Below are 13,577 nucleotides of genomic sequence, written 5' to 3'. Positions count from 1 at the left end.
GGACACTGAATGTGAGGACACTGAATGTGAGGACACTGAATGTGAGGACACTGGATGTGTGGACACTGTGGATGTGAGGACACTGTGGATGTGAGGACACTGGATTCTCTGTTGACTTTCTTTCTTCTTTTCTTTGTTTGGTTTCACTTCAGCTCAGTCAAACTTTTCATGAATCACAGCGCTGCAGTGACATCACTTCCTGTTTCAGTCAGGTGATGTTTCCTCTTCTGGCTTCTGTAAATCTTCACTTCTTCCTTTTTCTGTCTAAAAAACTCAACTGACGAGAAAACAGATGAATAACTGAGAGACAGAGAAATTGAATAACACAGTTTTCTGTTTGACATTGTTTATTTGTGGCGGACCCTGCCACCTTTCTTGATCCAAATATTGTTCTGGGACCAGATTGTCCTCTGACAACAGCTTGTTTATTAACTGATGGACACAGTTTGTGTTATGACTCATTAATATCGTAAAAATTTAAGCTCTGAAACTGTTTTATTTCAGTTCAATTGATCATAATGCAGAAATTGTTCTGATATAACATTGTTAGTATTAGTATCATTATCATGACACGTTTTCTGTCTTCAAGGTCCAATCAGAAGACTTATAATAAACTCTCAGCGTCATTCAGAGGGCGGAGCCAAAAACAGGAAGTGAGAGAAACAACTTGTTCCTCTGAAACACAGGAGAGCTCACACATCAGAGGGACAGACCGAGACACAAGGTGGGAGACAGAGAGAGACAGACAGAGAGAGAGAGACAGACAGAGAGAGAGACAGACAGACAGAGAGAGAGAGACAGACAGGCTTGAATTCAGTTTGTAGGCAAACTTGGTGTGTGTGTGTGTGTGTGTCTGTGTCTGTGTCTGTGTGTCTGTGTGTGTCCACAGTGTATCCTGATGGACGACGTGTATGAGGACGACCTCTGTTGGCTGCAGCTTGATGAATTCAGGATGCTGCTCATCAAAAATATCGATCCTTCAAGAATCACTCCATACCTCCGTCAGTGTCAGGTACTCCTCCTGCTCCTCTTCTTCCTTCTTCCTCTTCCTCCTCCTCTTCCTCCTCCTCCTTTTCTCCCATCACTTCTGTCAGGTGTATGTCAGGTTCTGATTGGTTGTTGTGTGTCAGGTGATCAGTGCTGAGGATGAGGAGCAGCTCTTCAATGACCCCAGTCTCGTGATCAGGAGGAGAAAAGTGGGTAAGAATCTTCTCATCTGCATCCAGACTAGGACCGGTGGACTGAAGGTGACAGCCAATCACGGAGGCCGCATCACTGATTGCGATGATGTCACAGATCAGTTCCCAGCCATCAGAACTGACTGATATCTGATCTGATCTCTGACCTCTGCTCTGACCTTTGACCCCTCAGGAGCCCTGCTGGACATCCTGCAGAGAACTGGGGTCAAAGGTTACACGGCCTTCCTGGAGAGTCTGGAGCTGGATTATCCTCAACTGTACAGCCGGATCACCGGGAAGGAGCCCAACAAGACCTTCAGCATCCTCATCGGTCTGTCTGTCTGTCTGTCTGTCTGTCTGTCTGTCTGTCTGTCTGTCTGTCTGTCTGTCTGTCTGTCTGTCTGTCTGCCAGCCTGCCAGCCTGTCTGACAGCCTGCCAGCCTGTCTGACTGTATACCTGTCTGTGTATCCAGACACAGCAGGTGAGTCTGGCCTGACTCAGTTCCTGATGTCGGAGCTGAGCCGCCTGCAGAGGGCGCTGCAGGACGAGAGGAGGCGTCGTCAGCAGGCGTGCTCTGTGGCCAGAGATCAGGTGAGCAGATGACTGAGCAGCAGGAAACATGGTAAAGGTCTCTGTGGTGATATCATCATGTTGGCGTGTGTTGATGGGTGGCGGTCTACAGGAGGCTTCATCTCGGCAGAATCAGCTGAGGGACCGTGAGCTAAAGAAGATGACTGAGCGCGTGCAGAAGGTTCGAGGTGAGCGCGAGCAGCTGAGCGAGGAAGTGAAGCAGCTCCGAGACCACAACTACAGTCTGATGGCCGACATCAACAAGCTGAACCAGGAGAAGAGCAGCGCCCTGTTGGCCAACAGGGACCTGCAGATTGAGGTCAGCTGACTCCTCCACCAATCACTGAGCCCCACAGCTGCAGGTGGACCTGACCTCTAACCTCTGACCTCTGTATGTGTGTCCATGTGTGCAGGTGGAGCGTCTGAAACACACAGTGTCGAGAGCTGAAAATCAGACAAGACTGCTGAGACGAAGAACACTGAGACCACTGCAGCAGGTACACACACACACACCTGACACACACACACACACACACACCTGACACACACACACACACACACCTGACACACACCTCTCACACACACACACACAAACACCTCACACACACACACACACACAGCTGACCATGACAGCAATGTGATTGCTTTTGCTCAAGGTGTTACCTCGTGTATTTTCAGAGCAGGAGTCTGGCTCTGCCCACAGCCACCTTCTTCCATCCCCAAAGACTGGAGGAGATCAAAGAGGAGAAGCAGGAGGAGAAGAAGGAGGAAAAGGAGGAGGAGGAGAAGAAGAAGAAGGAAGAAGACACAAAAGAGGAGAAGCAGAAGGGTCCAGGTCCTCTCCAGATGAACCTCCTCACTACAGTGTTTGGACTGAGGAGAGACCTCCACCGAGCAGAGGAGCAGAGAGCCAGGGTGAGGAGGAGGCAGAGGAGGAGGGGGAGGAGTTTCTGTTCTAACAGATACAATCCTGTCAGGAAGTGATGATGCTCTCTGATCTGCTGGAGGCTTTTATTTAGAAATAAATGGTGAAAATTCAACAGAAGACAGTTTTATCAAAGAGTTCAGGTAAAGTGTGTGTGTGTCTGTGTGTGCAAAACTCATGTCTCATCACAGTATTTGTTTGTATGCAGAGCGAGGAGGAGAAGGAAGAGTTGGAGCTCAGGTGTGCTCAGCTGAAAGGAGACGCGAAGATGTACCGACAACGAAACAAACAAACCCTCCGACAGCTGGAGGAGGTGATCAGAGAGAGAGACAAGGTGAGGAGGAGGAAGAGGAGTCTCTGATGATAATTATGATGATGATGTCATGAGTGTAAAGCCTCTCATTGGTGCTCCAGGCTCTGTTGTCGAGGGTGGAGCAGCAGGAGGAGGCGCGGCTGCTCCTGCAGGAAAAGGATCAGTACAGGGAGCAGGTCAGAACGCTCACTGAGCAATCTGATAAGCTGGAGCTCCTCCTGCTGCGGTCACAGGGGGAGGAGCTACAGCTGAGGACACGCCTCCGCAGACTCACCTGCAGAAGTCACCAGGTGAGGAGGGCGAGGAGGAGGTGTTCATGATGTCAGTGATGATGTAATAATGAAGTGTTTCTCCTTCAGTGTGACAGGAGCAGTGAGGAGGAGGAGGAGGAGGAGCAGGATCCTTCAGTGAAAGCAGCTAAAGGTCAGAGTCTTGTCGTGTGTCAAGAGATGTCATATTGCATCATGTGACCTGTCGTCATGTGACCTGTCGTCATGTGACTAACAGGCAGCAGTGAGGAGGTGCCCAGTGGGACGTCGGGGGAGAACGAGGAGGCGTTGGTGCTGCAGCAGCTCGACTCTCCTGTAGGAGGTGCCACAGCGTGTGAACGGAAGACCAGGACTGCTGCATCATGGGTAATCTCCCTGTTCCAAAGAACAGTTCAACACATAGCGTCATCATCTGAGAGGCAGCCAGCGGCTGTTAGCTTAGCATAAAGTCTGTAAATAGGTGGAAACAGTTAGCATGTAGTCACAGTGCTGCGTTCACTGTCAAAACCGATGGACTGTAACTACATTTATCTGATAACTTTAGTTACTAGTTACTTTTCAGATTACATGCTGCATCAGAGCCAAAGTAGAACATTTTGAAATTAATGAATTTTATTTTATAGTAATTACTTTTACTTTTGATACTTAACTACATTTAAGATCAGATACTTTAATACTTTCACTCGAGTTCTATTCATAAGGATGACTTTCACTTTTACCAAAGTAATATTTTAAAACCATATCTTTACTTTTTTCCATTTTTATTGAACAAGTTTCACAAAGCACATAAAAGATAAAAACAGACGGGTTCAGCACGGAAACAATAGGGAATGAGACCAACGTTAAAATGAAATAAGAAACAGACAAGGAAAAAATAGATGAAAAGAAATGAAACTACAATAGTTTCAGGGAGCATATATATATATATATATATATATATATATATATATATATATATATATGTATATATATATATATATATGTGTGTGTGTATATGTGTGTATATATATATATATACACACACACACACACACACTATATTGCCGAAAGTATCCACCCATCCAAATAATTGAAATCAGGTGTTCCAATGGTGTTCCATGGCCACAGGTGTATAAAAGCAGCACCTAGTCACACAGACTGTTTCTACAAACATCTGTGAAAGAATGTGTCGCTCTCAGGAGCTCAGTGAACTCTAGTGTGGTACTGTGATATGATGCCACCTGTGCAAGTCCAGTCATGAAATGTCCTCACTCCTAAATATTCCACAGTCGACTGTCAGTGATATTATAACAAAGTGGAAGCGATTGGGAACGACAGCAACTCAGCCATGAAGTGGTAGGCCAGGTAAAATGACAGAGCGGGTCAGCGGATGCTGAGGCTCATAGTGCACAGAGGTCGGAAACTTTCTACAGAGTCAATCGCTACAGACCTCCAAACTTCATGTGGCCTTCAGATTAGCTCCAGAACAGTGAGTAGAGAGCTTCATGGAATGTGTTTCCATGGCCGAGAAGCTGCATCCAAGCCATACATCAGCAAGTGCAATGCAAAGTGTTGGATGCAGTGATGTAAAGCACGCTGCCACTGGACTCTAGAGCAGTGGAGACGTTCTCTGGAGTGACGAATCGCTTGTCCATCTGGCAACCTGATGGATGAGTCTGGGTCTGGTGTTTGCCAGGAGAACGGTACTTGTCTGACTGCATTGTGCCAAGTGTAAAGTTTGGTGGAGGGGGATCATGGTGTGGGGTTGTTCTTCAGGAGCTGGGCTTGGCTCCTTAGTTCTAGTGAAAGGAACTCTGAATGCTTCAGCAGACCAAGAGATGATGGACAGTTCCATGTTTCCAACTTTGTGAGAACAGTTTGGGGATGGCCCTTCCTGCTCCAACATGACTGTGCACCAGTGCACAAAGCAGGTCCATAAAGACACGATGAGAGAGTTTGGTGTGGATGAACTTGACTGGCCTGCACACAGTCCTGACCTCAACCTGATAAAACACCTTTGGGATGAATTAGAGCGGAGACTGAGAACCAGGCCTTCCTGTCCAACATCAGCGTGTGACCTCACAAATGTGCTTGGTCAAAAATTCCCATAAGCACTTGTGGAAAGCCTTGTGTATATAGGCTTTCCACAAGGGACATATATGGGGACATCACACACACACACACACACACACACACACACACATATATACTTATATATACATTCTATATCTGGAAAAGGGCCCATATTTATTAATCAATTCAATCAATTTAATCATCGGTATCAACGCTCTGATTCTGCTGAATCTCTACCTGTCTCTCTCTCCGTCTGCCTGTCTGTCTACAGGAGGAGGAGACAGATGGCTGTCGCACCTCCAGAGGTCGACCCAACTTCTTCTATCGCAGGTGAGCTCAGATTCTGGTCAAGTCGATATAAAAACGTTTGTCATACCAGCTGTCTAAGCTTGTTCTTGTTTCCATGACAACAGGAAGCGGGCTGTCCGGTCCAAGCTCTGCTGTAAGGAGTACACAGCCGGTCACCTTGACGACAGCAGTGACATCACTGACTCTGACTGAACTGAAGTTTAACCCGTTTCACTTTGTTTCACTTTGAGCTCTGACTGGATTTTCTTTTTTCTCACCAAGTTGTTCTCAGGTTTTATCATCAGTCATGTGATCCGCTCATCAAATTACAATTATTACAGCTCATCACACAGCAGGTCTCTGTTTATACTCCCAACCAAGAGGGCAACTGCTAACTGCTGCTAACTGTACTGTGTTTATACATCCACCACTGTAGCTAGTGTTAGCTTGTTAGCTAAGTTAGCCATGCAGCTTCCTGGGCTACTAGGGGACAACGGGAGTGATGGACTGTTTGGAGAAATGTTTTCAGGTCCAGGGCTAGCTGGTTAGCGTGCTAACTTAAGTAGATGTTTCAGCAACACAAAACAAAGACGTCTAACTTCAACAATGTACATCATCATCATGTGATTTAAATATAATTGACTGTGTCCAGTCTGATGTTGCTGATGATTCTGTGTTTTTCTCTTTTATTTTCAGTCAGAAGTTTCAAACAATCAAATTAATGTGAGTAGCAGTTTAAAACAATTAAAGCCACCCTGCTGAAAATAACAGCATAGACCAGCATCAAAACCAGCACGAAAACCAGTACTGGTGCTCATCTATACTGTTATTTTAAAGAGGGCAGTTCCAGTACAGAGTTTTATTTTGAAAGAGGTGGGAGTCTTTCACATTAAAACGTCCCAACAGTTTGTTTCATTCTCTCTTTGACACATTTATACTTGTACATGTTGATTTAAACTGAGCAGTGTGTTGCTCTCCATGTGTAACTGAAATGTTCACACAATAAAGTCTCTTCTCTGCTTCCTGGTGTGACTTACTTGTGATTGTCTCCTACATTTTAAGCGGACAATGAACGTCGCACAGTGTCCGGCGCGCTTGTCACCATGGTGATGGAGAGACGCTAAGACTGGCTGAAGGAAACGTACAGGTCCTGGTCCTGGTCCTGGTCTAGTCTGAGTTTAACGACTTTATATTGACGGGAAACAGAAGAACCAGCGAGCAGAGGGAGAGAGAGTGCCTGTTCCACAGAGTCATCTCACGGGTCAGCTCTCTGCTGCTGCCTGGTGACTCTGCTCAACGTTAGCAGCTGGCTAATCAACGTTAGCATGAGTGAGAGCAGAGCGGTACCGGGTGGGGAGGTGTACCGGCAGCTGTTCGACGCTCAGGTGGGTCCGTGTTGTCTGATGTGGAACAGTTTAAAAAGCAAATAGTTTTAATGAACCAGTAAATTTATAAGTGTTTAATGATGATGAGACGAGAAGGAAGTCACACAGACGTTACTCGGATCGTCAACTGCTAGTTAGCTAGTAAAGTTAGTTTTTTAAACTTTATTTAAATGTTCACTTTACAAATTATATCAAACGAGCACATAACACAACACATAGGAGCTGTATCATAGATACAAAAATAAAAAGTCAATCAATGCATTTACACAATACATTCCTGAGGTCTCATATAAGGTAGTATGGAGGCGAATCTGCTCCATAATTCAAATTAAAATGGATTAACAGAAATGCTTTTTCATTTTCAGAATATAGCTGCATTTTTTGACTCAAAAAAGAGTAATAAATCATCCACATCGTATTTACATTTTCGACCAAGGTACGTTTAACCATTTTTTTTTTGTTGGTATAATGACACATTCAGAAACCAGCAACAGGCCGTGTTTTTTTTTTCTTTTTTTTTTCCCCTAATTTTGTGCAAAAAAAAAAAAAAGAAGAAGAAGAAAAAAGAAAAGAAAGAAAACAGTTCAGCTCCATTTCTTTTTCTTTCTTCCTTTTTTGGTTCCTACTGACAAAACAAATGTACTACTCAGTAGCCCTTTTTGGATAGAAAAGGTGGCAATGTGCCGGCCTGTCTTTCTAAAACCGAGGTGTAATATTCCTCCTTTACTAAAAGCCTCTGAGGCGTAAACATGTGACGTGACGTGGAGCTCGAAGTCAGAAGAACAAATATGTCTTCAAAATAAGAGCTTTACATTGCACCCCACTGGAGTTTAGAACTGGGTTCTTAGCGGGGGGCTTTTAATTTGAAAGTAGCGACCGTCCTTAACTTGCTGCTACAACAACAAGCTAACACAACCAAACAGCTGCAGAGACCGAGGAGACGCTGCATCTCCTGGATCTCTGCAGCTGTCCAGTTGTTCATCTTAATGTCCGCGGATGAAGTGATGGACTGACTGCTGTGATCAGCTGTTTCTTGGTTTTAAAACTCCCCGGCTGTGGGTCGCACATCAGTGCAGGTCATTGACACCTCCGCCCACCTCACGCAGAGGCCGGCAGCGCGAAGAGGATGGGACCGGTGGGATCCGTCCTTTCTCTTTAGACCAAGGCGATGCACAATGTCGGCACCCTCCTGTAGATATTCATGAAGTCCTGGGGCAAATTTTCCAAGGATGTTCATCTCCTCTCTTACTCCGTGTAGTTTCAGTGTCCATCTGTAACTGTAGCGCTTGTTTTCAGCAACTCCTGCCCTCAGAATCCGGTGTTTCGGATTAACGCGGGGCTGTGTTAACTGGCGACCGTCAGCCGAATGCGTCTGTGGTCACCGTAGCTACAACAGATGTTGAAAACGGAAAGAGAAGACGTAGCTGTCCTCAGATCTGCCTCTTTGTTCAGCTTTTCTCTGGTCAAAACATACCTGATACGTGTTCGGGCTGCTGTTTGATTTAACGTGTCTGACCCTCAGTCGCTGTATCAAAGTTGCTGGTTGTTACGGAGGACGTTGTAAACAGGAAAATGGAGCGTTGCTCTTCCTGTAAATGTGTCTATCTTTAATAAACCTTTATTAAAAACACGTACTCGTGACCTCTCCCTGTAAACATGCATCACACAAGGGAACTATAAATTACGGGACTTGAACTCACATTCACTGAGGGGCAAAAACACAAGTGCAGTAGCCAAACCACCCTGCCAATCAAATCGCTCAGGTGATTGTCGGTATGACCTATTTCTCTCTTCACAGCGGACACACAGACACCTCTGGGTCGCAGAAGAAGGCCAGATCAACTTGTGACCGCAGCGTCTGTTCACCGTGTCTGTACGGTGATGATTTATAACACAAATAAGCATAACCTTTATGAAATGCACTTACTCGTCTTTACTGTCTATTTAAGTAAATATTCCTCACACAGAAGAACAATGGAACCCTTTTAAACGAAAAAAAATAAATAAATAAATAAAACATGGGACTCGAACTTAGACTCAGTGAGGGAAAAAAAAGCATTACAACTAACCCACTACACCAGACTAACTACAGTTTTACTTACAGCATATCCTTTTAGCATAAGCACAGACACCTTTTGGACACAGAAGGTGGCAGGACAGCTTGTGACCACAGTGTCTATGCACCAAAAACATGATCAATGTATGTTCGTATCTGTAAGATTATGTTATAGGCCACTTTAACTGTGTAGGAATAACACTTGCTGCCCAAAAGATGCAACAACTGGACAATGCAAATTTTTTATGAAAATTGTCCTCCTCTTTATCTGCTCAAAATATAGACTCAGTTATTTTCCATCATTCAAGCATTTTATTTCATTTTACTTCATTATAGAAGGTTTTTACCAAGAATTATTTTGTAGAATCTTATTTGTGTTATAAATCATCACCGTACAGACACGGTGAACAGACACTGCGGTCACAAGTTGATCTGGCCTTCTTCTGCGACCCAGAGGTGTCTGTGTGTCCGCTGTGAAGAGAGAAATAGGTCATACCGACAATCACCTGAGCGATTTGACTGGCAGAGTGGTTTGGCTACTGCACTTGTGTTTTTGCCCCTCAGTGAATGTGAGTTCAAGTCCCGTAATTATTTTTTTTTTTTCCTTTTTCCTTTTTTTTTTTTTTAACTTTTATTTTATTTACAAGGTTTATAGTTCCCTTGTGTGATGCATGTTTACAGGGAGAGGTCACGAGTACGTGTTTTTAATAAAGGTTTATTAGAGATAGACACATTTACAGGAAGAGCAACGCTCCATTTTCCTGTTTACAACGTCCTCCGTAACAACCAGCAACTGAGGGTCAGACACGTTTAATCAAACAGCAGCCCGAACACGTATCAGGTATGTTTTGACCAGAGAAAACCTGAACAAAGAGGCAGATCTGAGGACAGCTACGTCTTCTCTTTCCGTTTTCAACATCTGTTGTAGCTACGGTGACCACAGACGCATTCGGCTGACGGTCGCCAGTTAACACAGCCCCGCGTTAATCCGAAACACCTGTTCTCTTTTTTCAGTTCAAAATGTCTTTGTGGTGATTAATATCAGAATGTAATATTCACATTACAGTTCGCTAATTTCATTGCTTACGTACGTCGAATTGCTAGGTTAATCAATTTTAACAGCACAGTCCCAGGCATCACACACAATGGGCTGGCGGGTGGAGGGATCGGGGGTCGTCAATAATGGAACAGTGATTGGTTGGGGTTTGGCACGAGATATCTTTCACCACCACCAATTGGTTAGTCACCATTCGCAAGGGGAGATGGGATAACAATGGCAGCGTCAACAACACGAGCAGAACATGCTGCTGCATGCAACTTGCCTGAAGACCCCCCGCTGCGTAAGGGCACTTGTGACAGTTGGAGATACAAACATTACTTATAATTTGTTGAACGTAAGAAAATAACTTGACTGTAAGCTGCACACTTTGCCCGTGTTGGAAACTTCTCTCCACCCTGCTAAAACTACCTCAGACTTAATGAAGCACCTGCAGAGACAGCACGCACACACAAAGCTTGTTGCTAAGGAACCATGAAGTCATTTGATTGTTGGTTGTTCAAGAAGTGGCCTGTTGGCTTAATGGTAATAAAGAGCCTAAAGAACGCTCCTTCTTTGTATGTTGTCCTTCCATCTTATGCATCTCAGGCAATTTTATAGAGCAAGTAGAAAGAATGTAATGAGTAATGTAACTAATTACTTTCTTCAGGGAGTAATCATGTAATGTAAGGCATTACTATTTTTGGGTGTAATGTGTAATATCTTACTTTTTTGAATAACGAGCTCCAACGCTGCTGGATAGCTGCCAAAATGTCAGCGCTGACATTTGCACCTTAACCGTGACCGAGTCCCGTTTTTTCCGCTTGTTGATACGTTTCGCTTGTGTGTTACAGGACTGGGCCAAAAGTGTGTCCATTGTATCTTCAGGAGTAGTTTCTACACTTTCCTCACCTGGTGCATTAATGTCCACTGACTTTTCAGAGTCACTCATGTTAGCATTGGAAGTCATCTTCTTACTTTCTCCGACGTTAATGTCCCTTGGTACGTTAGCTAGCTTGTGTTCAAACCGTCTCTGTTCTCCCAATTTTTTCTCTTTTCAATGAAATAATAGTCCTGGTACCAAAATGTTACAGTATTAAAGACACCTTTTCATCATTAAAATGTTAAAATTGCCACATAGTCTGTCAGCCTATTCACAAAGCTCAAACTGTTTGAAGGAGAAACTTTGCACCCGGCAAACTATACCACCGCCATCTTGGTTCCCCCGTCTCATCAGTAGTCTATGATGACATCATAATTCTCACAGTCTGATGTTTCATTAGTTTGATGACAAACTGAGACAAACTTCATGTGTGATTCAAGTAAAATCAGATCAATACATTATTTATCTCTCTTCAATCATCATACAGAGTTTTTATGAATGTCCTGTGAGGGCAACCGGAAGGGGCACAGCATTGTCTCACTAGTAACATGCGTCCTGAGCTGATGTCACTTCCGGCTCTACATGAAACAAACCCGTCCATCACTGAGACAGACTCCATGTTTCTACTCAAAGACAGAAAGAAGTTCATGTAGAACATTTGCTGAATTAACAAGAAGGTCCAAATAATGCAGAATGAGTCAGAGACAGAGTTTCACAGAGTTTATAAAGTGTCTCCAACTCAACAACTCACTAAACTGACACATTTGTTAAGGGAGTCTGGGGACTTTCTCCACGGGGACAAAGAAGTCGCCTATATTGTTCCTGTTTAGTGTCTTTGTAACATATGACATGTTTAGATCAATAACATGTTTCTTCTTTCATAAATGGAGTGTAAATGGTGAAATCAGTGTAAACAGTGTGTTCAAACAGCTGATCAATGTTGGCAGGTAAGACTTTAGCACTTTAGACACAGAAGCAGACAGGCTGGTACAGACATGCTGCCACAAACTGACACTTTTTACAAGGAGACAAACAACTTCAGCCTATCATTTCATGCTGAATTTACAACAAAGACACAATGATGTAGAATTTGTTGTAGCTATTTCGAGAAGTTTAAGTTTCTACTCATGAGACAACTCTTAAAATCACTTCGTTTGTTAAGGGAGTCTGGTTGTGGTGACTGTTGCTGCTCTCATGTAATTTAGATTCAGGCTTTTAAAGTCACCTCACATTTAAATTATCAGATGCTTTTGTCCAAAGCGACACACCTGAAACTGCACCTTGGGTGCACTTTTAGGTGTGTTTAGTATCTTGCCCAAGGACACTTAGACATACAGACCGGGGCAATCGAACCAGTGACCTTCTGATAACAAGCCGCTGGATCTACCCCTGATCCACAGCCACCATACTTTAGGATGACAGCCTCTATCAGAGTCAGAAATCCTTTAATGTCCTGCAGATGGGGAAATTTGTTTGTCGCAGCAGCGACAGAATATTACAAAAACAGAAACATATTACAAGAACAGGAACAATAGCAAAAAGCGGGGAGGAAATAGACATATATACATACATATATATACATATACATACATATACATGATACAATGCTAAATTATAAGCACTTATTCTTAAATCGTAGATTTTAAATACAGATAATAAATATGAAATGTTTTATCAGAGTATCAAAGGAAATACATAAAGGTACAGGTGTGATCTACCTGTACTTCACTGCGTTGATGTGACAGGATGATCAGTTGTGAAGCCTTCAGTGTTGTTTGTCTTCTGAAGGTTCAGCTGTCCAGATCTCTGCTGGCTGGACGGAGAGACGCGAGGACAGACTGTCTGTCTGCAGAAGACAGTAATACACACTGCAGCACAGCCAGCAGGTAGACACACAGACACTTTGGCAGCATGTCCATACATGAGCTGCATATTCAACATGTCTGTCTCTCTGTCTGCATGTCAGGTGGTTGTGTCCTCCCTCCAGCAGGGGGCAGCATTCACATGGTGATGATGACGCTGATGATGTCAGCAGACTTCCTGACACTCTGGGTGTGTATGTTTGAGCTCTGACATCATCTGATGAATCAGACTGACTGTATGAAGCAGCTTCGCTTACTGTTGTACACTGTTTCTATTCAGTCTTCACAACAACCAATCACAGCTGTAGCTCCTCTCTCTCTCTCTCAGCGGTCGATCGTCCACGCTCTGACATCATCAAGCGACTGGCTGAGAAACACATTGCAGCCCTGAAACCGCTGGAGACCGAGCTGACCGAGCTCAGCCAGGTAGAACCTTCTACAACATAAAACACCTGATGTAGTGTGAGGTTCACATGATGCTGCTCTCACCTGAACTAATTCACAGACTGTGTTTCAGGTGTGTGAGACTCAGGTGAGAAGTGTCAGTCTGGAGCTAGTGTGGTCTCTGCAAGAGGTCGACAACAGACTAAACACCCTGAAGGACAGAATGGAACACCTGGAACACGTCAGTCTGCAGGTAAACGTCAACACCTGGAACACGTCAGTCTGCAGGTAAATGTGAACACCTGGAACACGTCAGTCTGCAGGTAAATGTCAACACCTGGAACATAAATTTTAAAAACAAATAATAAAAATAAA

The 13,577-nt window shown here is 44.1% G+C and overlaps 2 protein-coding genes across 5 annotated transcripts in view; both read left to right on the top strand.

The window, feature by feature from the left end:
* The first annotated feature begins 77 nt into the window (after window positions 1-77).
* On the top strand, window positions 78-6,618 carry card9 (caspase recruitment domain family, member 9). Its single transcript, XM_037099590.1, has 15 exons — window positions 78-212; window positions 590-724; window positions 890-1,012; window positions 1,131-1,200; window positions 1,372-1,509; window positions 1,652-1,770; window positions 1,862-2,068; window positions 2,163-2,246; window positions 2,428-2,664; window positions 2,883-3,008; window positions 3,089-3,277; window positions 3,347-3,410; window positions 3,495-3,622; window positions 5,580-5,638; window positions 5,722-6,618. Exons 3-15 carry the CDS (start codon window positions 899-901, stop codon window positions 5,807-5,809), a joined length of 1,623 nt encoding a protein of 540 aa, XP_036955485.1. The 5' UTR covers window positions 78-212; window positions 590-724; window positions 890-898; the 3' UTR covers window positions 5,810-6,618.
* Window positions 6,619-6,692: 74 nt separating this feature from the next.
* The window catches only part of ccdc180 (coiled-coil domain containing 180), a 28,084-nt gene continuing 21,199 nt past the window's right edge, over window positions 6,693-13,577 (top strand). For all 4 annotated transcript variants that reach the window (XM_037099364.1, XM_037099362.1, XM_037099363.1 and 1 more), the window contains exons 1-5: window positions 6,693-6,981; window positions 12,745-12,842; window positions 12,923-13,008; window positions 13,147-13,244; window positions 13,336-13,455. In XM_037099364.1, coding sequence (XP_036955259.1) covers window positions 6,922-6,981; window positions 12,745-12,842; window positions 12,923-13,008; window positions 13,147-13,244; window positions 13,336-13,455 — 462 coding nt within the window. In that variant the 5' untranslated portion in view covers window positions 6,693-6,921. The remainder of the gene's footprint in view (window positions 6,982-12,744; window positions 12,843-12,922; window positions 13,009-13,146; window positions 13,245-13,335; window positions 13,456-13,577) is intronic.

This window comes from Acanthopagrus latus, chromosome 5 (assembly GCF_904848185.1).
Source record: "Acanthopagrus latus isolate v.2019 chromosome 5, fAcaLat1.1, whole genome shotgun sequence".
In the NCBI taxonomy this organism is placed as follows: Eukaryota; Metazoa; Chordata; class Actinopteri; order Spariformes; family Sparidae; genus Acanthopagrus; species Acanthopagrus latus.
Note: the sequence above shows the minus strand (reverse complement) of the source record. Positions and strands in the feature narration are given on the sequence as shown.